We start from the raw sequence: 17,263 nt of genomic DNA, 5'->3' as shown, positions 1-17,263 counted from the left end.
TGCTTGAGGTTTAACCTATATCATATGTTTTTTAAAGTTCAAAACCTTATTTAATGGGAAAATTGCTTGAAGTTTAACTTAGATCAGACGTTTTTTTAAAGTTCAAAAACCTATTTATCGTCAAAATTGCTTAAAGTTTGTTACTATATCAGACGTTTTCGAAAGTTCAAAGACCTATCTAACGTGAAAGTTGCTTGAAGTTTAACCTATACCAAACGTTTTCGAAAGTTAAAAAACCTATGTAACGTGAAAGTTGCTTGAAGTTTAACCTATACCAAATGTTTTTGAAAGTTCAAAAACCTATCTAACGTGAAAGTTGCTTGAAGTTTAACCTATACCAAATGTTTTCAAAAGTTCAAAGACCTATCTAACGTGAAAGTTGCTTGAAGTTTAACCTAATGCCAGAAGTTTTCGAGAGTTCAAAGACCTATTTAACGTGAAAGTTGCTTGAAGTTTAACCTATACGAGACGTTTTCGAAAGTTCAATGACATATTTAACGTGAAAGTTGCTTGAAGTTTCGCCTATACCAGACATTTTTGAAAGTTCAAAGACCTGTTTAACTTGAAAGTTGCTTGAAGTTTAACGTATACCAGACGTTATCAAAAGTTCAAAGACCTATTTAACGGGAAAGTTGCTTGAGGTTTAACCAATACTAGACGTTTCCGAAAGTTCAAAGACCTATTTAACATGAAAGTTGCTTGAAGTTTAACCTATACCAGACGTTATTGAAAGTTCAAAAAACCTACTTAACGTGAAAGTTGCTTGAAGATTAACCTATACCAGACGTTATCGAAAGTTCAAAAAACCTATTTAACGTGAAAGTTGCTTGAAGATTAACCTATACTAGATGTTATCGAAAGTTCAAATACCTATTTAACACAAAAGTTGCATGAAGTTTAACCTATATCGAACGTTTTATAAAATTGAAAGACCTACTTAACGTAAAAGTTGCTTGAAATTTAACCTCGAGATGTTGGTTGCATTCTCATGTGCATGTGAATCGAGTAATAGTGGATTGTATCGTATGAATAGAAGTAGAAGCATATATTCTTTCCCTTGAGACGACGATTGGGTTATAATTGATGTAATACTTTAATCAATTATCCCCAAGATTTTGCTACTTCTTCTTTATACAAAGTATTCAAATTCTTCGGCGTTGTAACTTTGAAGATTCACTTTGTCCCACAAGAAAAAAGGAAACAATTATGAATTCTAAATGATTCTTCATTCTCTTTGTTACCTGTCACCCTCCCTTATCCATTCCCTATTCCATGCATCCCCACAACTTACATTATTATCACCTTGAATTTACTATATATCTACAAATCATTGACTAATTATTCATAAAACATGTTCTAATCCCGCTTTCTTAAAGCTCTAATTCTTTTCGAGGTTGTTTTTTATGTCTTCTTGTAACGGTACAAGCCCTCCGCTAACAGATATTGTCCTCTTTGGGATTTTCCTTTCGAGCTTTTCCTCAAGGTTTTTAAAAACGCGTATGCTAGGGAGAGGTTTCCACACCCTTATAAAGAATACTTGGTTCCCCGAAAAGTATTAGAAAGTTAACGAGTCCTGCTTGTTAGGGATCACGACACTCTACAATGATATGATATTTTCTATTTCGAGCATAGGGTTTGCTTTTGGTTTCTCCAAAAGGCCTCGTACTAATGTAGATAGTATTACTTACTTATAAACTCATGATCAACCTCTTAATTAGCCGATGTGAGACTCTTGTCCCAACAATTCTCTACACTGCTCACATCTCGATATCTATTTTATGAGTTTAGCAATGAGTGAAAGTCGAGATTTGACGTAGAAAATCATACCCGTTTCCTAAATAGGGATCTGAACTAAGAAAAGAAGCTCAGATCCAGCTGCACAAATTCCTTTCTTCAGACAAAATAAGGAAATTAGTTAATTTCCTTTAGACTTCTTTGGCATTTTGTCTCTTCTTGAGCAACTCTATGTGCATAAATAGAGGCAGCCAAATCCGACCAACAACACAACCAAACTATTAAACCTTCTGTGTTTTCCTTTTGTGTCTTCTCTTTGCACCCAAACCATGGCTACTTCACTCAAGCCACCCACCGTTGCTTCTGCATTGCTTAAGCAGCCAACCGCCACCATGAAGGAGGAGTCGAGCATGAAATATTACTCGGACGACCTCGTCACAGGCTACATTTACGACAAACATCGGGACGACGACACAACCAAAATCGATCTCCCTCATTACATCTCGGTTATTGAGAATATCATGACTCTTGCCGATCGAATTACCGACGCCATTCTTCGGGTACCACATTTACAAAAAAATTTATTAGTTTTATTTTAAAGGATGTTTTCGATTCGAAATGAAAGATTATTCTCGTGTTTATGTGTAGGGTACCGAAGGACGTCTAGTACCTTCAGATGAATCTTTGACATCTAATGTTTCAATTGAGCCTCCGCTTTGTGCTCTTCACAATATCACGAGCGAGGTCATAATTCAAAACATCATCTTTTGTTTTTTTAAATATTTAGAAAGTCATTTAAAACAAGACCAGTTATTAAAGATCTTGTTTTTCAGCTTTCGTGCAAGGCTCCCGGGATCGAAAATGCACACGAGATTACACTAAAAATCTTCGAATTATTGGCTAATTATCCATGGGAAGCCAAGGCAGCGCTCACTTTGATAGCCTTTGCAACGGATTATGGAGATTTATGGCATCTCTACCATTATTCCCATACCGATCCATTGGCTAAGTCATTGGCCATTATCAAGCGAGTAGCTATGTTGAAGAAGCACTTGGACTCACTTCGATACCGTCAAGTGCTACTCAGCCCCAACAGTTTGATCAACAGCTGCTTGCAAGCAATAAAATACATGAACCAAATTAGAGAATTCTCCAAATATGATGTCAAGGAGCTTCCTGAATTGCCTGCTGCTCTTCGTCAAATCCCATTAATCACTTATTGGGTTATACACACAATTGTTGCTTCTAGAATCGAGCTCTCCAGCTATCTTAGCGAAACCGAGTAAGTCGATTTATCTATTTTTTTTCCGTGTTTAATAAGTTCTTAAACTTTCGATTTGGTTTTTTCAGGAACCAATCGCAGAAATACTTGAATGAATTGTCTGAAAAGATCGCCATTGTATTGGCGGTGCTTGAAAAGCATCTAGACGCCATCCGAGAACAATATGGTGGAACATTTTACAACGATTTTTTTTTTTATTGATATCATTCATTCTCAACTTTATATTAACTTTGTTCGTGTTGTTTACGACAGAGGAGGTCGACCTCTACCGATGGCTGGTTGACCACATCGAGCATTATCATACGGACATTACATTGGTTATGTCTAAGCTTCTTAGTGGCAAAATTGAAGCCAAGCCACTTATTGATGGCTCTACCCTAAGAGAGGTCTGTTCTATATCATAATTTTTGGAGTGATTTATTGGTATAAAGATATAATTGTCATGCCTAATATGATTATTGGAAGTGTTTATAGGTTAGCATTCAAGAAAGTTTAGCGGGGAAGAATGTGGTGTTGGTGATTTCTGAATTGAATATCTCAGATGATGACATGAGAGCTCTTCATCAAGTTTACAATGAATTGAAAAGAGACAATAAGCATGAGATTGTTTGGATTCCAATTATCCCAGAGCGTTTTCTTGAGGAAGATCGAAGGAGATATGAGTATCTACGGTCTACGATGAAATGGTACTCAATGCAATTCAGTACAAGAGTGGCTGGCATGAGGTATATTGAAGAGAAGTGGCAATTGAGAGAGGACCCATTAGTTGTGGTACTCAATCCACAGTCTAAAGTGGAATTTACTAATGCAATTCATTTGATTCGAGTTTGGGGAACCGAAGCAATCCCTTTTACTCATAATCGAACTGAGCTTCTTTTGAGAAAACATTGGCCTGAATCAACCCTTGTCAAGTTCACTCATCAACCAAGATTATTGAGTTGGGTACGTTACTATCATACTATTGTTGTTTTACCTCATTTATTTGTTAATAAGGATTGCATATAGATATTGGCTAAGTTGGGGATAGGGGTATGACTATTATAAGCTAATTTTACGGTTAGGAATCACGTATCTGTTAGATGAACACGACTCTCCACAATGGTATGATATTGTCCATTTGAGCATAAGCTCTCGTACCAATGGAGATAGTATTCTTCACTTATAAACTCATGATCTTCTACTAAATTAGTCAATGTGGGACTCACTCTCAATAATAATCCTCAACTGCCCACTTTGAGCATAAACTCTCGTGGCTTTGCTTCCAATGTGGGACTCACTCCCAATAATAATCCTCAACAGGATCTCCACAATGGTATGATATTGCCCACTTTGAGCATAAACTCTCGTGGCTTCATATGACTAGAGATAGTATTCCTCACTTATAAACCCATGATCTTCAACTAAATTAGCTAATGTGGGACTCACTCCCAAACAGGATCTCTACAATGGTATAATATTGCCCATTTTGAGCATAAACTCTCGTGGCTTTGTTTTGGGTTTCCCCAAAAGGCCTCATACGAGATAGTATTCTTTACTTATAAACCCATGATCTTCAACTAAATTAGCCAACGTGGGACTCACTCCTAATAATAATCCTCAACATTTACTTGTTGTATCAGTTCAACCAAGAGAGAAGCATCCTATTCTACGGTGGAAAAGAACCTAAGTGGATTCAACAATTCGAGGAAAGAGCAGAATTTTTGAAAAGTGATCCTCTAGTAATCGAAGGGCGTTCATTTGAGATCGTACGCATAGGAAAGAATGCAAGAGGAGAGGATGATCCTGCACTCATGGCTCGTTTCTGGAAAACACAATGGGGTTATTTCATAATTAAGAGTCAAATAAAAGGTTCAAGTGCGAGCGAAACAACCGAAGACATCTTAAGGTTGATTTCTTATGAAAATGAAGATGGTTGGGCGGTTCTTACTGTTGGCCCAACCCCTATTCTAGTTGGTCGTGGCCTTTTGATTCTAAGATTGCTCGATGATTTCCCAAAATGGAAGCAAATGTTACGCCTCAAAGGCTTCCCCGATGCTTTTAGAGAATACTTCAACGAGTTGGCTGCCAAGACCCACCAATGCGATCGAGTTATTCTTCCAGGATTTAGTGGATGGATTCCTATGATTGTCAATTGCCCTGAATGTCCTCGCTTCATGGAGACTGGCATTAGCTTCAGGTGCTGTCACGGTCGTCCTCTCGGGTGATAATGCCGATTCAACGACCCATATTTTTATTACTACTACTACTACTAATAAACGCTTATTGCTATTTCTTATTCCATGGTTGTTTATTAGAATCGAGTCCAATAGGTCTCGCTACTAATATAACCTCATGTATTGCTTTGCATTAGTTCTTCAATTTTTTTCTTTTTGGTTCACTTTGTATTTGCTTACATGATCATCTCATGTAAGAACTACATCAAATAAAGGACGTTATTTGGTTGCTTTTCATTTTCATTTGTGTATATTATCACACTATAAGCTTATATAATGCATTCGAAACAAACCCGTTTCATAATATTTTCATATTAATTTTCTAATCTCGAATTTGATTATTTTCTCTCAATTTCTTTATTATGATTTTCAACTTTCTTAAAGAAACATGAACTTTTACTCCAATTTTAAAAACAAAAACAAGATTATGAAAATTGATTTTTCAAATTTTGCAAATAATGGTAAAAAATAGAATCTCAAACAGTGTTTAAAACATTATGATACTCATCTATCTTGGCTCTCGGGGGACCAGATGGGCCCACTTGAGTGTCTCGGTCCCCATTTACTCCTCATTATGTGAGGGTCACAACCTACCCTCTCCATAGTATAGTTGTGACACTAAATTATTAAGCTACACACTTTGATAGTTGTTTAGCTCACGAGTAAAAACATTGTTTTACACCTTCAAAAGATTAAAAGAACTCGAGGAACCAAAGTCATTTTTTTTATAAAATTTTTTGTTTTAGGTTATTCTCAACAATTTCCTCATGTTGAACTTCTTGGTCCAATCTTTGACTTATTGCTAAATCTTGTTGTAATCGACTTTTGACTTGTTGATGTGCTTCGAATGAGTGGGATCAGTCATATCAATCTTTTTGAGATCAAATTTAAAAGCTTCATAAACTATAACAAGTACACACATAAAATAGTGAGTACTCCAAGAATCCTAAGAAACCTTGTGTTCTTTCACAAGAATTTTAACCGAGTAACCAATATAAAATGATTTGATATAGTGGGAAGCTGACAGTAATATGTAACTGATCAAAGCACACAATGTTTGTTAACAGTGGGCATGAACTGTTACAAATGGTATTATAACCAGATACTGACGGTGTGCCAACGAGGACGCTAGGCAATCAAGGGATAAATTATGAGATCCCACATCGGTTGGAGAGGGGAACGAAACATTTCTTGTATGACTGTGGAAACCTCTTCCTAGTAGACGCATTTTTAAACGCGTGAGACTGAAGACGATATGTAACAAGTTAAAGCGGACAATATCTGCTAGCGGTCAATAACGTTACCAAGTGTTGTGCAAGGTTGCTTAAACATGAATTAAGCTTTTTTTTCCTACTCAAGACATCCAAATTTGAGTTTCAAGATAAATTTAGCTTATATTTAAAAGAAAGAAAGAACACGATAAACGAAAATTCCCTCTTTTATCTAGTTTGATTCAATATTGATCGAGATGAATCAAGTAATTTACACTAGTTCTTTCTACCCCGAATCGAATAGAGAATTGCAACGACTTCGTGTACACGGGATCAAATATAGATATAAGAGTTGTGGACTTTTCAAAACTTCTTCCAACAGGTTCAAGATGAGCTTGAGCCTCATTCTATCGACTAGATAGGGTCTCGGGTTTGGTTGTGAAATTTGTCAATTTCGGGATTTTCATACATAGGTGCAATGAAACCGTGTTTTTTTTCCTAATCGAGCTGTTACAATTGATCGTAGGGATTACATATTACTATTTTATAATTGCAGCTTTTTTTTCTTCTTTTTTTAAAATATAATTCCTTTAATCTATTCTTCAAGATCTTGTTTGCTTCTTCTTTACAGAAAGAATTGGAATTGTTGGGTGTAATTTTGAAGATTCACTTTATTCACAAACAAACTAAAGTTTGCAATGATTCTTCATTCTCTTTGCTAGCTGTCAGTTTTATGCCACCAAATTTTAGAACCACAATTTCATTCATAAATACCATATGTAATGTTCATAATTTGATTTTTATTTTTTGAAAATAAATGCTATTTTCTCCGGTTGTTTATCCCGTTTTTTACTGCTAGTAGATACTCTCCATTTTGACTCGTTACATATCGTCATCAGTCTCACAATTTTAAAACGAATTTGCTAAAGAGAAGTTTTCACACCCGTATGAGAAATATATTATGATTTATACCTACAAAATAAATAAATGATTGCATATGATAATGTAACAGGAAAGTAATGACCACTTTTTGTTCTTATATATACAAATATTAATTATACAATCAAGATCTTATAGATTTAAAATGTAGGTAAATAATCTTAACTATAGTACAATTAGCTAAAAATATTATTATCTTAACAAAAAAAAAAGTTACGGGTTTAAATTTTTATTTCTATGTGTTGTTGAACTTAAAAAAATAAAAACTCGATGATTGAGGCAGCTAATAATATCTCGTGAAGTCAAAAGTTAATATTTTTTCCATTTTGTACTTATAAGAAAAATCTAAGCTTAGGTGGGCAATTCTCTACGAAAAATAATCAAACTTTATCACCAGTTCTTAGGTTACACCCTTCTTTTTGCAGCTCATTTCTATCACGCACACGATAATCTATGGTTAAACGATTGAGTTGAGTTACAAAAAAAATAGGTACGTCCAAAAATGCATTCAAATTTTTTTTGTTAAAATATTACTTCTACTAGTTCAATTTTTTACTCTCGATTTGGCGGGATTGTGACGACCGAAAGAAATGGCTAATGAGACAAGAAAAAAAGGTAAAATGGATCTATTCGAGCATGTGTCAAGTTAAAGCTTAAATCTAGAACTTCACATTCTTTTCTTTAGACAAGAAGAACATTAATGTCCTCAAGACTCTTTGTTTTTGTGTCTCTTCTTGAAGATTTGTGTGTATAAATAAAGCCCAACAACTCCAATTAACAACACAAGCAACCTATTCAACCCTCTTTGCTTCCTCTATTGTCCTTCCTCTCTCAATACCCAAACCATGGCCACTACACTCAAGGCACCCACCGGCGCTGCACCTTCTTTGCTGCATTCTAAGCACGCATCCACCCACAAGGAGGAGGTTGGCACCAAGCATTTCTCCGACGAACTCGTCACCGGACACATTTACGCCAAACATCGTGATGACGATAGTACCAAAATTGATCTCCCCAGTTACATCTCAGTTATCGAGAATATTATCACAACTGCTGATCAAATTATTGATACTGTTCATCGGGTAAAAATATAACGTTTATATGCACAAATAAATGTTTGCTTGCTCGTCTTTTTTTTAATTCTATTATTGTACTTATATAGGGAACCGACGGCCGCTTGGTACACTCTGATGCAAGTTTGGCATTCAATGTTGTGATCGAGCCTCCGCTTTGTACCCTTCATCGTATCTCTAGCGAGGTTATAGTTCATCACTTAAATTATTGTGACCCATTTGATATAATGATCTAATTTTTTCACTTTTTAAGCTCAAATTTTTGTTCAACCCTAGAATTTAAACTTTCACTACTATAAACTTGACCATACAAATTTTTTGTTTAGTTGCTGTTTGTGTAAAAAAAAAACGTTAATATAACTTTTAGTTTTAGCTAAGAAAAACGTTTGTTTTGGTCTGTTATGTGCTCAGTTGTCATGCAAAGCTCCCGGGATTGAAAAAGCACACGAGACAACACTAGAAATCTTCGAAATATTGGCTAATTATCCATGGGAAGCCAAGGCAGCTCTCACATTGATAGCCTTTGCAGCCGATTATGGAGACTTATGGCATCTCCACCATTACTCCCATGCTGATCCATTGGCTAAATCATTGGCCATTATCAAGCGAGTAGCTACCTTGAAGAAGCACTTAGACTCACTTCGATACCGACAAGTGCTTCTCAATCCCAAGAGCCTTATTCAAAGCTGTTTGCAAGCAATCAAATACATGGATGAGATACGAGAATTCTCCAAATATGATGTCAAGGAACTCTCTGAGTTACCCGCTGCTCTTCGTCTGATCCCATTGGTTACTTATTGGGTTATACACACTATTGTCGCTTCTAGAATTGAGCTCTCCAGCTATCTCAGCGAAACCGAGTAAGTAATCATTTATTTTAACTTAAACTTGCTTCAAACGGGACGAAAAATCCACGTTTAAGTTGGAAATAAGGGAGGGAGTGGAAAGAGATTTCTCCACAACAGGGATCAGAGATAGGGATTATATTCCCTGTTCTCGACCCCGACCTTGTCCAATTCCAATCCCACCTCGCCTCATGAAAACAAATGAGGAAATTCGTGAGGATGAGAATTAAAACAAGAGGCAAGATGGAGATAGAGAAGGCTTCCCTGTTCCTGTCTCAGTCTCACTCCGTAACATCTGTACAAATAGTTGTGATCAATTGTTTCTTAATTCATTAATTTTTTTTTTTTCAGGAATCAGCCACAGAGATATTTGAATGATTTGTCTGAAAAAATGGCTAGGGTACTCGACGTACTCGAAAAGCATCTCGAAACATTACGCGAACAACATGGTCGAATTCTTTATCTTATTATTATTTTGATTGTTCATATTGTATTGGAAGTGAGCTAAAATAATAACATTATATTGCGTTGTGTTTGATGCAGAGGAGGTTGATCTCTACCGGTGGCTGGTTGACCATATTGAGCATTATCGTACCGACATTACATTGGTTATTCCAAAGCTTCTTAGCGGCAGAACAGAAACCAAGCCACTTATTGATGGCTCTACCCTAAGAGAGGTCCTTTCTACATCATAACATATTGCATTTGTTCTAGGCATTGTCTTAATATGATAGTAAATGTATGTTTTTACAGGTCGGTATTCATGAAAGTTTGTCGGGAAAGAACGTGATATTGGTCATTTCTGGGTTGGATATCTCCGAGGATGATATCAAAGCTATTCATAATGTTTACGATGAATTGAAAAGTAGAGGCACTAATTATGAGATAGTTTGGATTCCAATTATCTTGGAGTCGAATCATGAAGACGATCACAAGAAATATGAGTATCTGCGTTCTACAATGAAGTGGTACTCAATCCAGTTTACTACAAAAATATCGGGCATGAGATACCTCGAGGAGAAGTGGCAACTTAGAGAAGATCCATTAGTTGTGGTACTCAGCCCACAGTCTGAAGTGGTGTTCATGAATGCAATTCATCTAATTCGAGTTTGGGGAACTGAAGCAATCGATTTTAAGGAAGATAGAGCCAAGTTTTTATTGAGAAAAAATTGGCCCGATTCAACTCTTGTCAAGTTCACTCACCAACCAAGATTGCAAAGTTGGGTATGTATAAATTTCATTTATTTGTTTCTATTTTCTATCTTTTGTATTGATATATACTCTTTCCAAATAGATCAAGCAAGAGAAAAGCATCTTATTCTATGGTGGCAAAGAACCAATGTGGATCCAACAATTTGAAGAGAGGGTAGAAATTTTGAAGAGTGATCCGTTGATAAGGGACGGTGGTTCGTTTGAGATCGTACGCATAGGAAAGAATGCAAAAGGAGAGGATGATCCTGCACTCATGGCTCGTTTTTGGAAAATACAATGGGGCTATTTTATAGTCAAAAGTCAGTTGATTGGTTCAAGTGCGAGCGAGACAACCGAAGACATTCTCAGGTTGATTTCTTACCAAAATGAAGATGGTTGGGTTGTTCTTTCTGTAGGGTCTGCGCCTGTGTTAGTTGGCCGTGGGATATTGATTTTGAAGTTGCTTGAGGAATTCCCAAAATGGAAGCAGAGTTTGCGCCTAAAGGCTTTCCCGGATGCTTTTAGAGATTACTTTAATGAGCTGGCTCTCAAGAGTCACCAATGTGATCGAGTCATTCTTCCAGGGTTTAGTGGATATATTCCTATGATTGTTAATTGTCCTGAGTGTCCTCGTTTCATGGAGACTGGTATTAGCTTCAAGTGCTGCCACGGAGGTGCTCATATGTGAAGATGATCGACTCCACCTGATGCGGGAAGTCATATCCATACCTTTTCTTATAATACACCATTACTACTATTACTATGAATGATACCATTTGGTCCTTTATATGGATCTATACAACTTTATATTAAAATCGAGTCCATTAGGTCTCGTTGTTGTCCTCCATCAGCTTTTGTATGAATAATATTATTTAATATAAATGATCAATGGATCTTTATTTAAATTCGACTTGAACTACATTCTTTTGTTGTCTATATTTTTAAATCGTAAACACAAAACGAAAATTATTATAATTATCTATCATACTTTCTTTTTTTCATTTGGTATCTAGTTTTTTTTTAAATGATCATGTAATAAAAGCTAACCAGCATAGCTTGACAATTGTCCTATAGCTTTTTAAAAACAAAAATTCAAAAATTCAAAAATTCAAAACTTACATTTTATTATAATAAATAATAATAATAAAAACATATATATATAAAAGAATAAAATCTCTCTCTAAAAGAAAAAAATATAAAAATATAACAAAAATATTGACACACTACAACATTAAAAAAAAAAAAAAAAAAAAAAAGTTCTAATAAAAACAATCTTGTTCTAAAATATAATTAAAATGTTAGCTATAATTTCTAAAAGTTTGATGAGGTCCCATATTGATCGGAGAAGAGAACGAGTCATTCCTTATAAAGTGTAAAAGTCTCTTTCTAGTAGATGCGTTTTAAAGTCTTAAGGTTAACGACGATATGTAACTGCCAAAACAGATAATATTTGTTAGTGGTGGGCTTGAGCTATTACAAACGGTATCAGAGTTAGGCACTAAGTGGTGTGCCAGTGAACACGCTAGACTAAGATGCGCTTTAAAACCGCGAGTCTGACGGTGATACGTAATTGACCAAAATGAAAATAGAGCAGGGATACATATGAAAAATATTCCCCGAGATATCGTAGAGCCAACTACAAGAAAAAAATTTCCTTCTTCCTTCTCGATTAACCGTGTAAACAGAAATATGTATCTAAATCTTTCTAAAACATTTATAAACCTTGAGATAATTGGCTCAAACAAAAAATTTAGACAACTAGCTTGTATAATTATTGGACTTTATCCTATTAGACTAGAGACGATATTTTAACATCCACATCATTCGATAAATGTCATCTATCACTTATATTTTTCATTGGCAAATAGACTTATTTTTAAGTTTGATCAGTACCCTAAGAGTGATTACTCCCCCATATTATCTCTATTGGTACGAGGATTTTTGGGAAAACCCAAATCAAAGTCACGAGAGCTTATGCTCAAAGTGGACAATAGCGTACCACCTCAAAGTGGAAAATATCGTACTATTGTGGAGAGTCGTTATTCCTAACACAAATTAGAGACAAACAGAAAGCTATTAACGTAAAGGCAAGGCAAGGCGAGCAGAAGTGTGAAAAATGGAGTCATCAGGGCACAAAGAATCAAGAATAATAACAGTGAAAGAGAAAATTCAGTCGGCTTGCTATCATAAAGTAAAGTTGATATTATTCGAATCAGTAACATACATAGAAGACTTTGAAGCAACGAAAAAGGGCCAAATGGCTTCAATATTTAGTAGCATATGCATGGTAATAATAGAAAATTTCAAGATTTTGATATGGTAAAACCATGTGCCCTAATAGGCATACATGAGATGCAACAAAGGGATTAACCCTATTATTGAGTAGTATATATAGTTAATTGGTGGAACCGTTTCGGGATCCAAGCTTCTCAATTGTTAGGATTACGTCCATGGCAGCAGTTGAAATTAATACCCGTCTCCATGAAGCGAGGACACTCAGGGCAATTAACAATCATAGGAATCCACCCACTAAACCCTGGAAGAGTCACTCGCTCACACTGATGAGTCTGGAGAGCCATCTCATTGAAATAATCATGGAAAGCATTCGGGAAACCCTTTAGGTTCAAATTCTTTTTCCATCGCTTAAAATCTTCAAACACTCTAACAATCAGGTTTCCACGACCCACAAGCAAAGGCGCTGACCCAACCGTAAGAACAGCCCAACCGTTTTCATTTTCGTAAGAAATCAATCGTAGGATGTCTTCTGTAGTTTCACTCGCACTTGACCCACTCAATTGACTTTTGACTATAAAAAATCCCCATTGTGTGATCCAAAAACGAGACATGAATGCAGCATTATTGTTGTCTATATTGTTTCCTATACGAACAATTTCGAAATTTATTCCATTGTCTCTCATTGATCTATCGTTCTTTATGTCCACCACTTTCTCTTCAAATCGTTGGATCCAATCTTGATCTTTTCCTCCATAGAATATGATACTCCTTTCTTGATCAATCTGGTAAAACGAGAGCTCTAAACGTTTAGAGATGTATTAAATATGAATATCTCCACAATAGTATGATATTGTCCACTTTGAGCATAAGCTCGACTCTCCACAATAGTATGATATTGTCCACTTTGAGCATAACCTCGACTCTCCACAATAGTATGATATTGTCCACTTTGAGCATAACCTCGACTCTCCACAATAGTATGATATTGTCCACTTTGAGCATAACCTCGACTCTCCACAATAGTATGATATTGTCCACTTTGAGCATAACCTCGACTCTCCACAATAGTATGATATTGTCCACTTTGAGCATAACCTCGACTCTCCACAATAGTATGATATTGTCCACTTTGAGCATAACCTCGACTCTCCACAATAGTATGATATTGTCCACTTTGAGCATAACCTCGACTCTCCACAATAGTATGATATTGTCCACTTTGAGCATAACCTCGACTCTCCACAATAGTATGATATTGTCCACTTTGAGCATAACCTCGACTCTCCACAATAGTATGATATTGTCCACTTTGAGCATAAGCTCTCATGGCTTCTCACTTACAAACCCATGATCATTTCCTAAACTAGCCGAGGTGGGACTCTATTGGGACTTTGAGCATAAGCTCTCATGGCTTCTCACTTATAAACCCATGATCATTTTCTAAATTAGCCGATGTGGGACTTTGAGGATTTGCCAATCTATTGGCATGGTTAAGTTTAGGGCATGGCTCTGATACCATGTTAGACGAACATGGCTCTCTAGCCGATGTGGGACTTTGAGGATTTGCCAATCTATTGGCATGGTTAAGTTTAGGAGGATTTGCCAATCTATTGGCATGGTTAAGTTTAGGAGGATTTGCCAATCTATTGGCATGGTTAAGTGTAGGGCATGACTCTGATACCATGTTAGACAAACATGGCTCTCCACAATGGTATGATATTGTCCATTTGAGCATAAGCTCTCATGGCTTTGTTTTGGGCTTCCCCAAAAGGCCTCGGACTCTATTGACATGGTTAAGTTTAGAGCATGACTCTGATACCATGTTAGACGAACACGACTCTCCACAATGGTATGATATTGTCCACTTTGAGCATAAGCTCTCATGGTTTTGCTTTGGGCTTCCCCAAAACGCCTCATACCAATAAAGATAGTATTCCTCACTTATAAACCCATGATCATTTCCTAAATTAGCCGATGTAAAACTTTCATCATCCAACAAATACGAATACAAAATGCGAATAGAAATTGCATACCCAGCTTTGTAATCTTGGTTGGTTGATGAACTTCACAATGGTTGATTCAGGCCAATTCTTCCTCAATAAAGCATTTGCTCTCTCAACTGTAAAGGGAATGGCATTGTTTCCCCAAACACGAAGCAAGTGAATTGCATTTGAAAATTTCACCTTTGATTTTGAGTCAAGAACAACCATTAAAGCATCCTCTCTAACTTGCCAAATTTCTTCTAAGAATCTTAATCCAGCAATTTTTGTGGTATATTGCACCGCATACCATTTCATTGTTGACCTCACCAGCTCGTATTTTTTACGAGCTTCTTCATCATTACTTTGGGGATTGATCATAGGAATCCATACGATCTTGTAATTATCTTCTCTTTTCAACTCATCGTACAATAAGTTCAGAGCTCGAATGTCATCATTTGAAATTTCCAATCCAGAAATAAGTAATATTACGTTCTTCTCTCTCAATGCATCTTCGATTTTTTCCTATAAAAATACATATATTAAAGAAAATCAAATTTTAGATCCAAATAAGGTAGATAAATTGATATGGAGCATAGAGATATCCATTTAACCTAAATGGCCTAGGACTCGTCTCACTGTTTAAGTGGGAGAATAAGAGGGGAAGTCGATAGAAATTCAGTGATCTATTTTTTATGAAGAATTTTTCCATATAACAGTCCAAGTCCAAGTCCACCGTTAGCTTGTCGTTTTTTGGATTTTTCGTTTCGAACTTTTCTTCAACGTTTTTAAAATGTATATGCTAGGGAGAGTTTTCACACTCTTGTAGAGAATGCTTTGTTTTCCTCCCAACCGATGTGAGATCTCACGCTCCATCTCGGTCTTCGCAAAAATAAATTGAAAGTTTCACAAGGATAAAAATTGAAATAGGAGATAGAGACGAAGATGGAAAAGGCTTCTACATCCCCATCCTGTTCCATGGACATCTCTAACTGAGTATATATCGATTGGTTGAAGCATATTCCATCGACCAAGAAAAGCTAAAAAAAAAAAAAAACAAGCATGAATAAATGATATGCATAACTTACCTCCATGAGAGTGGAACAATTTATCAAAGGCTTAGCATTAACCTTGCCTTCAAGCAGCTTAGACACAACTAACGTTATTTCAGTAGGAAACAGATCAATATGATCAATAAGCCACCTAAATAGATTAATCTCCCCTGCACCACACAAAACCAAGCATTTTCAACATCAATAATCAAGGAACATAAATCTTAATAAATAAACAAAAAATCAAGCTTTAATATAATAATCAACCTAGCTGTTCTTGAAAAATATTCAAATAATCTCCAAGTATGTTGAGGATAGCATTAAGCCTCTCATTCAATTCATTCAAGTAAATTTGTGATTGGCCCCTGAAATCCATCAAAAACATCATCAAAATTACATAATTGAAACGGTTGGATAAAAGTCCCACATCAATTAATTTAGGGAATGATCATGAATTTATAATTTCATTTATAATTAAGAAATACTCTCTTCATTGGTACGAGACCTTGTGGGGGAAGCCCAAAATAAAGCCACGAGAGCTTATACTCAAAGTGGACAATATGATACCATTGTGGAGAGTCGTATTCGTGTAACAGGAACTTACTCGGTATTTGTGAGATAGCTTGAGATTTCAGCGGTGGAAGCAACGATTGTGTGTATAACCCAATAAGTAAAAAGAGGGATTTGACGAAGGGCAGAAGCCAGCTCGGGAATCTCCTTGGTATCAAATTTGGAGAAGAGTCTTATTTGGTTCATGAGTTTGATGACTTGAAGGCACAAGAAAATGAGACTTCTTGAGCTGAAAACCACTTGGCGATACTTGAAGGAGTCTAAGTGTTTTTTCAATGATGCGGATTGGTGGATGTTTGCTAAGGTTTTTGCAAGTGGGTCGATATGGGAATGATGGTTGAGGTGCCATAGATGTCCATAATCACTGCCAAATGCTACTAGACATAGAATTGCCTTTGCTTCCCATGGATAGCTCATTAGTATGTCGAGTATCTCAAGAGTGGTTCGGTGAGCTATCTCTATCCCCGGACCCTTGAACACCAACTGAATAACGCCATACCAAAATGTTAATTTCGATCCACTTAATTTTTCGAAGTTTTGAATTTTGGACTACGACCAAAAAAACATCACAATCGAAATCATGTACAAACAGATGCATTTAGGAGTTGTGTAGTCATAGTAGAGGTCATACTAGGGCGTCCGTCCTTCTATGAATTTTGGGTCTTTTGTATGATTTAAAACTGGTGGTGTTTGTTTTTAAATTGCTTAAAATTTTACTTCTTTTTTTTTTTTTTTTTAATATTTACTTTCATCTCAATCTGAAATTCGAAGCTTTGAAAAATCAGATCGTGACAATTTTTTAGTATTGAATTATACGAAGATTTCTTGCTTACAAGCTAGTAGCGTATTTTTATTGATTTTTTAAAGTCAGAAAACTAATTTTAAGATTTAAATAGTTTTAAAATAAAATGGATAAATATATAAAAAAAAAAAAAAAAA

General features: G+C 35.9%; 3 protein-coding genes across 3 annotated transcripts in view; 2 read left to right on the top strand and 1 right to left on the bottom strand.

Moving 5' to 3' along the window:
- The first annotated feature begins 2,011 nt into the window (after positions 1-2,011).
- On the top strand, positions 2,012-5,466 carry LOC111806470 (protein SIEVE ELEMENT OCCLUSION B-like). The gene is made up of 7 exons (XM_023691805.1): positions 2,012-2,294; positions 2,383-2,478; positions 2,568-3,016; positions 3,085-3,182; positions 3,269-3,402; positions 3,491-3,958; positions 4,636-5,466. Exons 1-7 carry the CDS (start codon positions 2,064-2,066, stop codon positions 5,218-5,220), a joined length of 2,061 nt encoding a protein of 686 aa, XP_023547573.1. The 5' UTR covers positions 2,012-2,063; the 3' UTR covers positions 5,221-5,466.
- Positions 5,467-8,224: 2,758 nt separating this feature from the next.
- LOC111806469 (protein SIEVE ELEMENT OCCLUSION B-like) lies at positions 8,225-11,396 on the top strand. Its single transcript, XM_023691804.1, has 7 exons — positions 8,225-8,461; positions 8,542-8,637; positions 8,864-9,312; positions 9,649-9,746; positions 9,841-9,974; positions 10,051-10,521; positions 10,592-11,396. Exons 1-7 carry the CDS (start codon positions 8,225-8,227, stop codon positions 11,174-11,176), a joined length of 2,070 nt encoding a protein of 689 aa, XP_023547572.1. The 3' UTR covers positions 11,177-11,396.
- A 1,276-nt stretch (positions 11,397-12,672) lies between these two features.
- LOC111806394 (protein SIEVE ELEMENT OCCLUSION B-like) overlaps positions 12,673-17,263 on the bottom strand; it is a 5,459-nt gene continuing 868 nt past the window's right edge. The window contains exons 3-7 of the mRNA XM_023691685.1: positions 16,359-16,807; positions 16,022-16,119; positions 15,791-15,924; positions 14,757-15,227; positions 12,673-13,505 (exon numbers count right to left, since the gene is read on the bottom strand). Coding sequence (XP_023547453.1) covers positions 12,918-13,505; positions 14,757-15,227; positions 15,791-15,924; positions 16,022-16,119; positions 16,359-16,807 — 1,740 coding nt within the window. The 3' untranslated portion in view covers positions 12,673-12,917. The remainder of the gene's footprint in view (positions 13,506-14,756; positions 15,228-15,790; positions 15,925-16,021; positions 16,120-16,358; positions 16,808-17,263) is intronic.

This window comes from Cucurbita pepo, chromosome LG12 (genome assembly GCF_002806865.2).
Source record: "Cucurbita pepo subsp. pepo cultivar mu-cu-16 chromosome LG12, ASM280686v2, whole genome shotgun sequence".
Lineage (NCBI taxonomy): Eukaryota > Viridiplantae > Streptophyta > Magnoliopsida > Cucurbitales > Cucurbitaceae > Cucurbita > Cucurbita pepo.
This window is presented reverse-complemented; position numbering and strand designations above follow the sequence as displayed.

What these genes read in the sequence shown, in the direction of transcription:
- LOC111806469 (XM_023691804.1), top strand. Translation starts at nt 8,225, where the DNA reads ATGGCCACTACACTCAAGGCACCCACCGGCGCTGCACCTTCTTTGCTG. An exon ending in TTCATCGTATCTCTAGCGAG is followed by an intron (nt 8,638 to 8,863) that starts GTTATAGTTCAT and finishes TTATGTGCTCAG; the next exon opens with TTGTCATGCAAAGCTCCCGG. An exon ending in ATGGCTCTACCCTAAGAGAG is followed by an intron (nt 9,975 to 10,050) that starts GTCCTTTCTACA and finishes ATGTTTTTACAG; the next exon opens with GTCGGTATTCATGAAAGTTT.
- LOC111806470 (XM_023691805.1), top strand. Translation starts at nt 2,064, where the DNA reads ATGGCTACTTCACTCAAGCCACCCACCGTTGCTTCTGCATTGCTTAAG. An exon ending in ATGGCTCTACCCTAAGAGAG is followed by an intron (nt 3,403 to 3,490) that starts GTCTGTTCTATA and finishes AAGTGTTTATAG; the next exon opens with GTTAGCATTCAAGAAAGTTT. An exon ending in AACCAAGATTATTGAGTTGG is followed by an intron (nt 3,959 to 4,635) that starts GTACGTTACTAT and finishes TTGTTGTATCAG; the next exon opens with TTCAACCAAGAGAGAAGCAT.